Raw genomic sequence first — 14162 nt, 5'->3', positions numbered from 1 at the left:
AAGTAAAAGCAACCCTGGGCTCAAGTTCAACTTTGAAGTAGAGGGTAAGAGGAACCTAAATCCAAATTTTCATGCGATTCGGTGGAGACGCGGAAAATTACACAGTATCGCCGTATTCCACGTTCATTTACTGGCCTATCAGTCATTATGAGCGATTTTAAGTTGTAGATAATGCATACGAGTATATCAATTCTACCTGCATGCAGTAACAATGTTTCCATTTTTATTTCGTCGACTGAAATCTTATTCCCAAATAGTAATCTTATTCAATTTCAAGTAGAAAGGTACCTATCGTTACCTATTAGAAAAGTAGAATTCTCCAGACACTTTAGCATCATTACTAGAAAAAAACCTAAAATGGATAACAAGGGATGTTATTAAGATGTGTAAGAACCATATTTTAGGGTAGTCCTTAATAACGAAAAAGTAAAATGTCAACGCAACCCCTATTTGATAAATGTGGCAAGCTGACTGGTCAAGAATGCGCGATTGTGCACATATGGGTGCAAGGGTCTTAAGGGATCGTGTTAAGGCAGTTAAGTTGCGTACGCGCTCTAGTCACGATCGTATAAGGGATGCTAAGTAGAGCATCGGATGTATTAGTGAGTTTGGCGTAATAGCCTTTAATGTGAGTGTCTCCCACGTGTAGGTGGTGAGTGGTCTCCCACGTGTAGGTGGTGAGTGTATTGTGCAGGCCATCGTGCTGGTCGTGCTTTGTTGTTGGGCTTAGGTAAAACCCCTCGCAGATATCCGGATATATTCCTAGGCTTTTAGAAGTGCATTATGTGCATGTGCCTATGACGCGGTCCCGCGGGTAGCTCCCGTTGATTACCGCTGAGTGATCTACTCGCTCGAGTAGATCATGGTGTCGACCCAATACGAAACATAAAGGCCTCATTGTTAACAAAAAGAGTTCGGGGGTGAGCTTGACCTGGATGCCGTTCCCAGGTAGGGCAATGAGCGATATAGATCGACGTTACTGATCTATTGGCCGAGGGTCCTGATCAGAGGACCGAGGCGGGATGTGTATCCTAAATAATACACGCGCGCGGCGTAACCCTTTCCCAAATAGGTATGAGCTCCATCTTAACCCTTCAGGAAGTCATCCTCAACGACGCATTCAACCCCAATTGCCAACCGGAGTGTTCAGAGATCCAGGAGAGCTTAGGGCCAGTTCGGGGCTAACGCCCCCCGGTGAGTTACTTAATTAATTGGCGAGGATTGTGGTTAAGCAGTCGCGATATTTGTTTACATGACCCTTGAGCGCGGAAGACGACCAGACTGAATGCTGCCATGCCAACCTTTATGCGTAGATACAGAAGGACGTTTCTAATGAAAGGTGAGTTTACAGTAGATTTGTCGCATCTTAATAATGAGTTCTGACCAACAATTAGCTCCCATTTAATTAGCGATTTCCCTTGTTGTTATATAAAATAGACCCCCCATTATAGATGCGATATTCTATTCCTACCCGATCTTGAGGTGGATACGCATTGTGTACGTTTTCAATCCATGCTACATAAAATTGGTCCAATCATCTGCACACAACTACACATTTAATTAGGTTTAGATTGAAATAAGAAAATATCTTCAAACTAAATTGTCATTAAACAAATCCTCTGACAAAAATGGAATCCTGATATAAAAACATCATAAATGGTTTTTGTCACAGGTGCAACAAATGTATGTTTGAAACCGACGTTATAATACAGAAATCACTGACGTTTTTGTCTACAGTTTTCTGCACACCGGTCACCGGAAGTTCTGTTCGTTCCATCAGATAATCTCATCCAATGCAATTTATTAGCTGTCAAAAATGAAAAGGTCAAATTGCGGCTTCTTTCTGCAAATGCGTACCTAAAATAAAATTCCTTAAACAACTATCGTTTGAGTGAGTACGAACTAGCGGATGATGCGACTCACGCCTCACGCGGTTAGCAGGGTGAACATGATTCATGAATAACATTTCATATTAGAATTAGAAACCGGTCAGCATCTCGCGGCTTTCCTTTCATATTGATAAAATTAACGTCTCCACAAATCTGCAATTGGCGTATGTCTTACCTTACATGTGATGAAATGTAAAGAAAAAGATTGACAAAGTTTAACAGTCGCAAGTATATCCGTCAGCGGCCAGACGAAGTACAAAAACTGCGATGCAGTACGATTATTAATCGGCAGAGCAAAGCGATGCAAGCTTTATAGGGGAGTCGATGGTGTCCGCGAGTCCGTCTGTGATCTGTCCGTGAACACGATAACTATCAAACGCTTGCACCTATTTAGTTATAATAATAATAATAATATAATTTATTGCCATAGATCGTAAAAAACACATATAGGCATAAACAACAAGTTAACAAACAATAAAATAGATGAGTACTATACAGGAAAAAACAACATTTAGAATAAGTTGGCTATGCAGTGTCGGTATACATTGGTAAAATTCGTCCAAGTTATAAAAGGAATGTGTGATTAAAAATGAGTATAAAGAACGTTTGAAATTTCTTTTATTCTGTGCATTTTTTATACTGCCCGGCAAATTATTAAAAATTTTTAGCCCTATTATGTCAGGGGCCGTGGACGTAGATTTACACCTTGCAAAAGGTATGTAATACATATTTTTGACTCTGGTATTGTAAGGCCGGATGTCCACCGAATCGGGGCGACGAAGATCGGTCCAACTGTAGTCGTATCCAGATTGATCGGGCCGACTAAAATTGGCAATTCATGTCCATAGGAAGATTGCCTTTCGAACGATTTTTATCGGGTTGACAGTTGACATTAAATAAAATGTCAAGTGAAGCAGTTGTCATGCGTTTGCACCACAGGCGAAAGATAATTCGCCGCCACAGTTATTGGGTTCTTCCGTACATAACTAATAAAAGAAACAGAGGTGCTTTCATTTGTGCCCATGAACTTGCGAATCATGAACACAAATTTAAATGTATGTATCGTATGTCCAAGAGTAGTTTTTTCCTTTGGCTGACATTGCTCGACCATTAATTGCCAAAAGGGACACCAATTACAGAAGATGTGTGACGGTAGAAAAAAGATTACCAGCACTTTTGATTATTATGACACACGACTGCCGACAAATTATCGTTCAAGAACGTCGGGTCGGGCGAAAATAGTCGGTTGCGATTTCGATCGGTCCCGACGAAAATCGAGCCTGTGGACACTGGACAGGCTTCAATAGGAGCACACGCGCGCGATCTTTATCGGGCGATTCAAATCGCACCGATCTTGGTCGTTCCGATGCGGTGGACATCCGGCCTTAGAGTGGACGTCTTTATTACGGGCATACCGAGACCTGTGCCCATATATATACAAGCACATCTCATATAAATATATACACGCAAACAAGGGTCAGTATGCCGAAGTCTTTAAAGATGGCGCGACAAGAAGTCATGCTGGTCACCTTTGCCATTACGCGCAAAACCCGTTTTTGAGCTACAAAAACTACCTTTGCGCTTGCACAATTGTTCAAACTTTGCACAGTTGACCTACATGCCACATGAAATAAGCCTATTGAAAATGGGTCAAATTCAATAACCCCGTAGGGTCACGCCTCTCTTTCTATGCTAAACGCTTGATCCTATTCTGTTCAAACTTTGCACAGTTGACCTACATGCCACATGTAACAAGTCTATTGAAAATGGGTCAAATCAAATGACCCCGTAGGATCACACCGCTCTACCGCTTTTTTAGATCCGCTTTAGGGGTTTATTTTGTGTATTACCTACCTATTTTATTCTGTCACTAATTTAATTGTTTCATTTCACGCAGAATCAAAAAAGATGTAGCTATACAATGTGATGAAATGTCCGGTGATGAATTGGCGAAGTTGGGTATAATGAAGTGTCGCCGTGATAGGGTACGTCATGAAATGTCGCGTAATGTAATGTCGTACGGTATCTCTCACCGTTACGAGGCTCCCAATGGCGAGTCATGCATTTGAACCACCCTGTGCACGATGACCTTTTAATTAAACTTGGTCAGTGGATTCCATTTGTTTTAGTTTAACCCACGATTGCATCATTTGCAATAGAAACGGTCCAAGAGGGGCGCCACACATTTTATAAAATCTTGTGAACGGCGTAACCCTCGATACAACCAAACATTACTAAATAGTGCAACTTTCATTAACGTAAATAGCGTTAAGTTAATCGCAAATTCCAAGGCACATTCTAAGACATATTTGAGTTGAAAGTTGAAACTAAACTCATCATTGGGAAAATCAAATTAGTTCTAAGTCATTTAAGTTCGAATGTATTGTGCAATTTGACGAAACTTACGTTAACTGCTTCGTCTCAGGTGATAAATAGTTCCGGAATGATTGATTTACCTGAAACAAATATAAATAAATTAGATATACTAGTCTAGACGATATCATAGTAAAATAATTAAAAACATATTTTTTGTCATGAGGAAAGGATCACTTATAGAACCTTACGTTCGGCCTCAATTAAGAAAATTAGTAGCGTAAAAATAAATAAATTATGAATAATAAATATACACTGTGTTCATTTGAAAACTTCTCACCACGGATAGGACAAAACGCCGAGACACATCAAAAGATTTGTCAAAGGGGAGAACTTTTTAACCAAAAACTACTTCACCCCCTTTCACCCTCTGCCTCCAAGGGTCATTCCCTTAAAAGTTTTAACTGACAAAGTGGTATCGAGTAATAGCTTGTTTGACAGGTCTTTCGAGGTCCTGTATTTTGACGTTTGATTTTTTAAAATCGGTCGATTCGTTTTCGCAAAAAGTAGAATAATTTCCACTCTTTCGACTAGTGCGTAAACCATTTTGGAAGTAAAATCTGAATCCATAAATTAATTTTCACGATTGTCACAAAGATAACTGACAGCAAATTAAATTCTTTCTTTCTCATAGCAACAAGTAAGTGATATTTTCGTTTGTTATATATCTGAACAAATTAAGATACGTCGATTAAATAAATTAAATAAAGATTTATAGCCATTGGCTGGATGATTTAGGATTTTATGGGGGGTAGGGGTAGGGCACGGTTTGCCAGAACGTTATGATCCCATAATCATGACCATTGAACATTCGGAAGCAATCATAGGGTGCTTTTTAAGCTTTTTATAAATCGATCGAGATCTCGCCACAGAAATATCCTACACTGAGAAAAATGAATTTGTTGGTGCAATAACCCCAAAGATGTTACACAATTTCTTATTAAATCAACCTAAAATATTTTGGTATAAGTACATACTACATTTTAATTTAACATTTCATTTATGTAAAGAATAGTTAATTGATTCAATATTTATGTTTTATCATAACCAAAAAGAAGCAGTTCACGTTTTTAATTCAACATGTATTACATATAAAGCAAAGTATTTGTTTTTTATCATTTCAAAAGACGCTGAAAGGATGCTTCAATGTATGAGATATATGATATTAAAATAAGTTAATTGTTCTATATACAACCTTTGTTTATTCATTTTTACAACCTACACGTTTAATTCGAAAATTAGTATTTGTATGCTGAAGAACTTTGCATGTGATGGAAAAGTTTAAGGCAATTGGTTTAACAAGTTATTCTTTGAGTCAATAACTTTGCATGTTGACTTAAGCTATAAAGCGATTCAAGCAATTCGCAACTCACTGCGCAGCGCATTTCTCTTTCCTTCACCATTCCCACACATGAAGGGTAATTGCGTTCATACACATAAGTTCGTGTAAAAATTGTGTTTCATATACGAATTACGAGTGGGAGTGGTGCACCTATAAACTCCACAAGAATCATCACTTCATAACATATAGTGTAAGTATACCTAAATGAAGTACCTATATGTTTTCAACTTATGCGCCTGACATAAGTTCAGTACCTATGTAAAAAAATATGCATGTCTGTCATGGCCGACTGTTGCTTTTAAGGAATCATTACGATAACGTCTTAGTGCAATAATATGGGAAAATTGCAGACTTAAGGTGACGATTGTGTTAGCTTTTGAGTATATTACATTTTCTGGTTTGTTTGTTGGTTTCATGGATATTTCTCTAAATATACACAGCGGGTGGAGCGAATTTCGGGCGAGATTTCATTTTTTTTCTTAATTTGTAATTCTTATGTACTTATGTAATAGTTGCGTACAGTAAGCCTTAATAACCCTGTAAAATCTCAAGTGTGTCATCCGTTTCCCTTTGCTGCCGAAATTCATTTTAAAAATGCTATAATTTTACCATAATTTTTAATATTTCTTGCTATTACAAGTGATCTTTAAATGCACCTCTTACTTTTTTAATGTTTGAAACAACCCAGAACTCACCACGGGGAGGTGGCTGCATGCCGAGTTCCACACCCACCCTACCCCCACTCCCACCCAAACACCAGCTATTTTTTCCAGATTTAAACAAAAATTGTTGATACTTAAAACAGATTGATTTTATAAACTTATTTCTTGATTCTTCTCCACATCCAGCAGTTGATGCTTCTGTTACCAACTTCACTCACCTCTCGACTGCTTGTGTATGACATGGAAAATTCATTATGGGGATCTCATCAGAAATATCAACTATCAGGTCGCTTAAATCATCATCAGAAATATGTGTTGTTAACGGGGGCTCTGTAATTATCGCTGATTGTCAGTCGATCAACTCTATGTAATCTGTGGGCTTAAAATTAAATGGCGGTATTTTAAAATCTCATACGGTATATCTGGTATTATTCAAAAATCACGATTTTTGTCAAAATAATTAAACATACTTATAGACCCAGTGATACAAAGAAACTGTTTTTTTGGCAACCCTGAAAATACTCGCTATGTTAGCAGATACTCGTTAACATGTGCGAGAACTGGGACTTAGACGAATATTAAAGTGCCGAACTACAAACGCTAATGAACTAGATAGGTACTGTACGAGATTTTAAAATACCGCCATTTAATTTTGAGGCCACAGATTACATAAAGTTAATGACTGGCAATCAGCGAAAATTACAGAGCCTCCCTCACGTTTCTGATGCGATGATTGAAGCAACCTGATAGTTGATATATCTGATGAGATCCCTATAATGAATTTTCCATGACATACACAAGCAATCGAGAGATGTATGAAGCTGGTAACAGAAGAATCAACTGCTGTATGTGGAGAAGAATCAAGAAATAGGTTTATAAAATCAAGAATCGAATGTTTCCCAAATTTGAAACAAAATCTCCATATTTACCTGTTTTAAGTATAAATCTGGAAAAAATAGCTGGTGTTTGGGTGGGGTTGGGGTAGGGATGGAAGTCGACATGCAGCCACCTCCCCTTGGTGAGTTCTGGGTTGTTTCAAACATTAAACAAGCTAAGTGGTCCATTTAAAGACCACTTATAACAGCAAGAAATATTAAAAATTATGGTAAAGTTATAGCATTTTTAAAATGAATTTCGGCAGCAGAAGGAAACGGATGACACACTTGAGATTTTACGGGGTTATTAAGGCTTATTGTACACAACTAATATACACACAGGCATTATTAATTTAAAAAATGTTTCGCTCCACCCTAATACACAGTAGTAATGATAGCAATTTAAAATAGGCCAATCGACACGAAATAGCTGATCTGCGTACTTGAAGTAGGTCCCAAGGAGACCAACAAACTAGCCAGGGAGAACTACCCATATATTGGTTTCAGCCAAAGTAATGTCCTTATTATATGACATAAGACTTAAAGCAAGTAATTTTCTAAATAAACCAAGGGTCCAAAACGTTTCCTTTGGGAGTCACGTTCCCAAAGACTTCAAAACTTGCCTTCCTTGTATAATTATAAGTGATTTTAAAAAAATTAAGCTACGTACTTTTAGGGAAATTGTTCTGAATTTTTTTTTAATAGGGGATTTACCTTGAAGGTCTTAACGCCTTAACATTTTGTTGTATTAATCCCCCCCCCCCCCCCCATTAATAATGGGATGTGTAAAGTTGAAGGTGCATAACTTTTACATACAACGACCAACTTGTGTAAAATTTTGCATTCGTATGCTCAAGTGCAGGTTGGTGGCAAACAAATTTATAACTAGATTTTGGATTGCGATCCTGGGCGTCATAGAAATTTCTTTGCACGTCCGTTTAGCGGTAGGTACACCACCTTGAAATTAGGAAATATGGGAAAAAAACTGAAAAATTAGAAAATCAGATACCTATTTATAAAGATGTTAGTCCCATACTTCTGTATTATGGATGCTGAAAAAAAATTAAAGAAGAGGCGCAAATTTTTGAAGAAACGGAACATTTGGGCCCTTCTGAAAACATTTAGAAAAATTAGAAATTTATTTCAATTTCAATTTTTAATACCCCTTTTGTCACACAATCTACTCTAGACTTTGTTCAAAATTAAGAGTAAAAAATATTAGTTTTCATTTGCAAAAACATGACGTCATAACTTCAAAAACAAAAGATATAAAATTTTTTAATTTTGTTTCATTTGCGCTATATACACGCTACACTCCTCCAGGTTATTTTCTGAAAATGTGCATTAAATGATTTTTCGAATTTATCCCATTAGTTATTTTCCTCACTATGTTAGATGATAATGGTCCTCAAATAGCTAATTATGATTATAGTCTAAAATACTTGGTAGGTACCTACATGATAATAATTTTTTTTTAGATTTGTTGTCGCCACAAATTGTACGTATAGTCTCGCGTATAGTAATATGGAAAAATTGCTTTGTGAATGGGGATTTCCTGATTTAGTAGCTGTCTTTGCAGGTATGAAAATATAATGTTCGTCTTTATTTGCCCTGATAAATAAGAATGAGACAATAAATTTGTTTGATAAAGAGCGTTAAGCAACATTTACACAAAGTTTTCTAAACACTAAGCGCGTAGCCTAAGAGGATGCCCTTAGTGCAAAAAGTGGGCACTCGCCGCATCACTTTTTTAACAACACTGTGATATTTTGCAGCTCAAAATATTTATACCGTCTTACAATGTGTAGGTATACTTCAAGTTTCATTATTTAAAATTCTAGAGCAAGATATCGACGAAGATGCGCTATTGTGCTTAGATTTTGATAGTTTGAAGGAATTGATCCCTAAAATAGGCCCCAGGGTGAAGTTTTCAAACAGGCTTAAACAATATCAAAATGTTATTAACACACCATTCTTAGAGGATATTGAAAACAATGTAAGTTTATTTAACAAATGGTTTTTGCGAAATATAATAATTTGTTTAGATGCCATCAACCAGCCTTCCAGTAGCAGAAGATTCTGCTTCCAATCCAAATGAGATCATTGAATTTATTTTATCTCCCTCGGCTTCTACATCATCATGCTCCACGTCCGCATCGTATGGAGCACTACAAGATGCTACAAATGTCATTGGGGAAGCATTTCAGGCTGCCACGAAGAGAAAAATGGCATTTTGCGGAGAAGAGAATTTGAAAAAGGCTTGCCGAAACGTGTATAATTTGGACGTGGAAGCATTTCTGGATAAGACAGTGTCGGGAAGATACATTTTAAATACATATCGAAAAGAAAAACGACTCACACGAAACATGCGTAGTAAACTTTCCCATATTCTTATTAGCGGTTTGATGTCTCAAGATAGGTAACAAATTGAATACTCATAGAAACTTTATTAAACAATTAATTGATCATGTTTTGTATTTCAGTGAAAGTGGATTAATTCCGATCGATTTTGAAATTTTATCTGAAAAGATATGCAACATCTTTCCCACTGAAACTAAGGCTACTTACTATATCGCACGAGTACCAGGAAATAAATTGAAGAAACCTATAAATGCAAAGGGAAAACTTATCGACATGTATCGAAATTTAAGAAGAGTGTATTTGCCAAAGATTAGCTTAAGCGATAGTGACGGTACATCAACTGACAACACTTTAATAGAGGATATTTCTAATAAGGGTAGGTGTATATCAGATACTTCTAAACGTGGTTTTCAGTACCCATGTAGTATAGTATCTATATCATCACTACATAGGTACTTACCTCTAATTATTATTTTAGATGAATTACATGACTGTGCTGTATGGCTAAAAAGTTTCCAAGAACCTTGGGACTTGGTTCTTCATAATTGGAAAACAACTTTTCCCTTAAGAAAAATAAAAAACACCATACCAACAGTAGAACAATATATGATTGAATGGCCTATATTAAAACATAAAAATGCTTTTACACTGGTAGGTCAAATCTTATATTAACATGACTAATAAAACATGCAAGTCCGATACTTGACAATTTATTAAACTTTTCTATTTTTGTTTTAGATTCAATTTGATTTTCACGAATTATTTCCAAATTGTCCCATACATTCGCTATTAAACGAGTATCAAAAATGGGAGAAATTCTTTATCAAATTGAAGAACATACACACTTTGGATAAAGCCACGGAGGAATTTGTTGATCCCCTATCTTCTGAAATTAGTCAAGGTATAATAAATTAATATTCTAGAATGAGGCACATACATGTTTTAATTTATAATTATTATAGATTCAAAAAACGCAATTCAGATTGCAGCCTTAGCGATGATCTTTCCCCCCAAAGGTCGAATAAGATGTAAGAAAACGCACTGGAAGCCGAGTATTTTAGAATGCCAAGAAAGTTTAATCAACCTGGTGTCGGTATGGCTTATTGTCTCATTCTTTTACCATTCTTTTTAACTATGTTTTTTGATAATTTATTCATTTGATGCGTAATTGCTTGTAAATCTGACAATAGGGCTGTTAAAATGATCAGATTTCTATGATCATTAATTATCTTATTACTTCTTAATTGTAATGCTATTATTTTTTACAGACTTGCGGAAGTATTGAAGAATGCATAGTAAAACGAAGGAATAAATTAAGTGAATTAAATTTAACGGTTCAGCCTTATATGATTGTGGTTGGCGCATCCTATTCTTGCATCACAGAATCTTACGTAATCATTGATACCAATGTTTACAAAACCTGCTCGGTCTTACACGCTTTTGATTTTCTGTTCAAAGCTTTCCATTCACTAAATGCGAACTATCCAAAAGAATGTGAACATATATGGTTAGTAGTTGAGCGAATATTATACAATTTAGAAAGTTCTGCTATCCAATCACCTGCAGTACTGACATTATTAAAAGAGCTAGAACCCGATGTGTAATCATCATCACGTCTTTATTTTGTGTATATTGTTTTTATAATAATGTTAATATGTCCTGCATGCGATCAATGTTTCAATAATATAAATATTCTCATTAGGCACATTAAAATTAATCATATTTATATTTCAACATTCTCATGTAAACAAAACCAATGCACTCGATCGTTTCAAAATATTTATAATTTGAAACGACATTATAAGTTAAAACATAATACTGACGATTTCGATGCAGGTGTCTCAAATACTAATACAGGCACGTCTCAAAGCGAATCTATATTTGATTGGAGTGATGACAATTTAAATACTGTCGTTGATAATAGTCCCCCAAATGCTTCCTCTAATTATAACTTCAATGAAGAGTTCAAAAATTCCCTAGCCCAAAAAAGTATCTTCTTTATTTCAAAATTGTACAGTAATTATACCTTCCCCAGAAATATTGTCCAAAATGTGATATTGGATACTTCGGAATTATTCAGAGAACCTTTACAAATAATAAAAAGAAAATTAAGTGGCTCTACCTGTAATGATGCGGATAAGAAAGAACTTATTGATATGTTAGATTTGCTAGATAACATTTTTAAAGATTTTGGCTCCGAATATTTACGATTTAAACAATTTCAATCATCCAGCAAATTTATTGCCCCTGTTTCTATTAGTCTTGGTCAAAGATTAACTGATATCAGAATCCAGTCAAGAGTTGTAGCAGATTTGACCAATAGTACTTGTCAGTACATTCCTATTCGACAAACTTTACAGGCCTTTTTAGAATTACCTAATGTATTTGAATCTATTTGCTCTTATATGTCAGACTTAAAAAATACAGATAGTATATGTAACATAATTCAAGGTGATTTGTGGCAAGTCACACAAAAACGTTTTGAAAATAAATTAGTTTTCCCTCTAATGATCTATGGAGACGATTTCGAAATAGGAAACCCACTTGGCAGTCACGCTGGCATCCATAAACTCTGTGGAATATACTTTTCCTTAGGTTGCTTGCCACCACGGTATGCTTCAAAATTAGAAAATATTTTCCTCCTTCAACTTTGTTACTCCTCCGATGTTAAATCATTTGGAAATAAAAAAATTTTTGAAAGTATAATTAATGACTTGATTTGTCTAGAGAGTAATGGTGTAGCGATAAATACTGTATCAGGATGTCACACTGTATATTTTAATGTAGTGTTAATTTTGGGTGATAACTTAGGTCTAAACTCAATGTTAGGATTAACTGAAAGCTTTAACTCAAATTATTTTTGCAGATTTTGTAGATGTGATAAAGTTGAGACAAATTATAACACCCGAGAAAATATAAATTCGTTACGTACACCCGAAAATTATGAAAAAGATTTATCGACACTAAGTTATGGTTTAAAAGAGCAGTGCGTATGGCACAAATTACCAAATTTTAATATAACTCGCAACGTTTCGTGTGATATCATGCATGACATTTGGGAAGGTGTATGTCGGTACGATTTTGGAAAATTGTTGCATCATTTCATATATGTAGATAAATTTTTTACACTTGACACGTTAAATAAACGCATTCAGTTTTTTAATTTTTTAAATAAGAATAAACCTACAACTATACCAAAATCACAGATATTAAAGAAGCATATATTTTTTTCTGCCTCAGAAATGTCATCTTTTACTAAACATTTTTCTCTTATAATAGGGGATTGTATTCCCAAAAATAATCATCTGTGGGAAATGTATTTAGTGTTACTAGAAATTATTGAAATTGTAACTAGTAAAGTTATTAGTGCCAATGATTCGGAATTACTTAGAACGCTTATTGCTGAACACCATGAAATATATATAGAGTTTTTCGGACCATTGAAACCAAAACATCATTTAATGACACATTATCCCAATTTAATGCACAAAATTGGCCCTTTAATAGCTGTATCGTCCATGCGCTTTGAAAGCAAACATAGGCAATTTAAGCAAACAGCAAATTCAGTTAGCTCACGAAAAAATATCTTATACACACTTGCTTTAAAAAATCAATTGAGGTTTTGTCATCGTCTCTTAGCTAAAAATGGTTTTAGCGATACCATTGAATTTGGACCTGAGAATATACACTTTAACGATGATACTTTGGAATATAGAACATTTATGGGTTTTTTTAATTTTAATGTGCCTAATGATCATTTTGCTCCGACCTGGATAGAGATTGACGGTGTGAAGTATAATGTAAACCATGTCTTAATTATTGAATTTATCGATTTTATGCCAATATTTGGCGTCATCCGCTCTATTATCATAACAGAAGACACAAATAACATATATTTCATTTTTAACAAATTGAAAACTGTATGTTTTAATCTTCATTTTCGTGCCTATGAGATTGAAAAAACTGAAGTGTTATTATGCAAAAAGTGGGATAACCTCTATAGTAACATTCCCACGTCCATCCATATTGTTGACCAAAAACAGTTTGTTCCTATGAATTAGTTTTATAGATATTATTATAAAATAGTTTAGTACCTATATAGCTACTTATTACATGTGCATGTTATTACCTCAATCTAAATAATAGGCTAAATTATTTACATAGGTACCGTTCTCATACTTTTCATATGCTATAGTTTCGCTTTAGTTAAAATTTTGCCTTATTCTTGTTACTTTTTTTGATATTTCGTCTAACAAATATTGTCACTTACGTGTATATTCGTGATAACTTGATTGACCTATTTAGAATTTTATTTATGTTATTAAGAAGTTATACTGTTTAGAAGCAGAGATTATAGAGAAAATGAGAATGTAAGTATTGTTCAGTTTAATATACATGTATCATATACTAAAGTAGTGTTTTATTCACTTAGTGTCGTAGATATTCTTCGAAGCAAAAAACCTAATTACCGTTTATCTTGTTACAGATGAAGTTTCATTATTATGTATAACTACGACTATTTTGCAAAATACAGCCTTAGAGTTTTGAGGAACATTAACAAAAATGATCACAGTAGGTAATTTACTAAGGTTTGGAGTAGGTTATGATCTTGATGCCTGTGTATTCACAAGCATCAAGATCATAACCTACAATAAAGTGA

At 35.0% G+C, this 14162-nt stretch overlaps 2 protein-coding genes across 6 annotated transcripts in view; one reads left to right on the top strand and one right to left on the bottom strand.

The window, feature by feature from the left end:
* Positions 1 to 4323, bottom strand: part of LOC116159712 (liprin-alpha-1) — a 76651-nt gene extending 72328 nt beyond the window's left edge. Inside the window, exon 1 of the mRNA XM_031472777.1 lies at positions 4296 to 4323. The gene's annotated coding sequence lies outside the window, so the exon portion shown is untranslated. The remainder of the gene's footprint in view (positions 1 to 4295) is intronic.
* A 3585-nt stretch (positions 4324 to 7908) lies between these two features.
* LOC116159711 lies at positions 7909 to 13758 on the top strand. Of its 5 annotated transcripts, none has more exons than XM_031472758.1 (8): positions 7909 to 8720; positions 8983 to 9137; positions 9187 to 9560; positions 9625 to 9878; positions 9981 to 10153; positions 10241 to 10403; positions 10465 to 10595; positions 10771 to 13758. In XM_031472758.1, the coding sequence occupies exon 8, from the start codon at positions 11149 to 11151 to the stop codon at positions 13561 to 13563; it is 2415 nt and encodes an 804-aa protein (XP_031328618.1). In that variant the 5' UTR covers positions 7909 to 8720; positions 8983 to 9137; positions 9187 to 9560; positions 9625 to 9878; positions 9981 to 10153; positions 10241 to 10403; positions 10465 to 10595; positions 10771 to 11148; the 3' UTR covers positions 13564 to 13758. The 5 variants fall into 3 exon arrangements, with proteins under 5 accessions (XP_031328618.1, XP_031328622.1, XP_031328620.1 ...); XM_031472759.1 differs by having other exon boundaries at positions 9625 to 10153; XM_031472760.1 differs by having other exon boundaries at positions 10465 to 13758.
* The last annotated feature ends 404 nt before the right edge of the window (positions 13759 to 14162 follow it).

The sequence above is a fragment of the Photinus pyralis genome, unplaced genomic scaffold, assembly GCF_008802855.1.
Source record: "Photinus pyralis isolate 1611_PpyrPB1 unplaced genomic scaffold, Ppyr1.3 Ppyr1.4_LG1, whole genome shotgun sequence".
Lineage (NCBI taxonomy): Eukaryota > Metazoa > Arthropoda > Insecta > Coleoptera > Lampyridae > Photinus > Photinus pyralis.
Note: the sequence above shows the minus strand (reverse complement) of the source record. Positions and strands in the feature narration are given on the sequence as shown.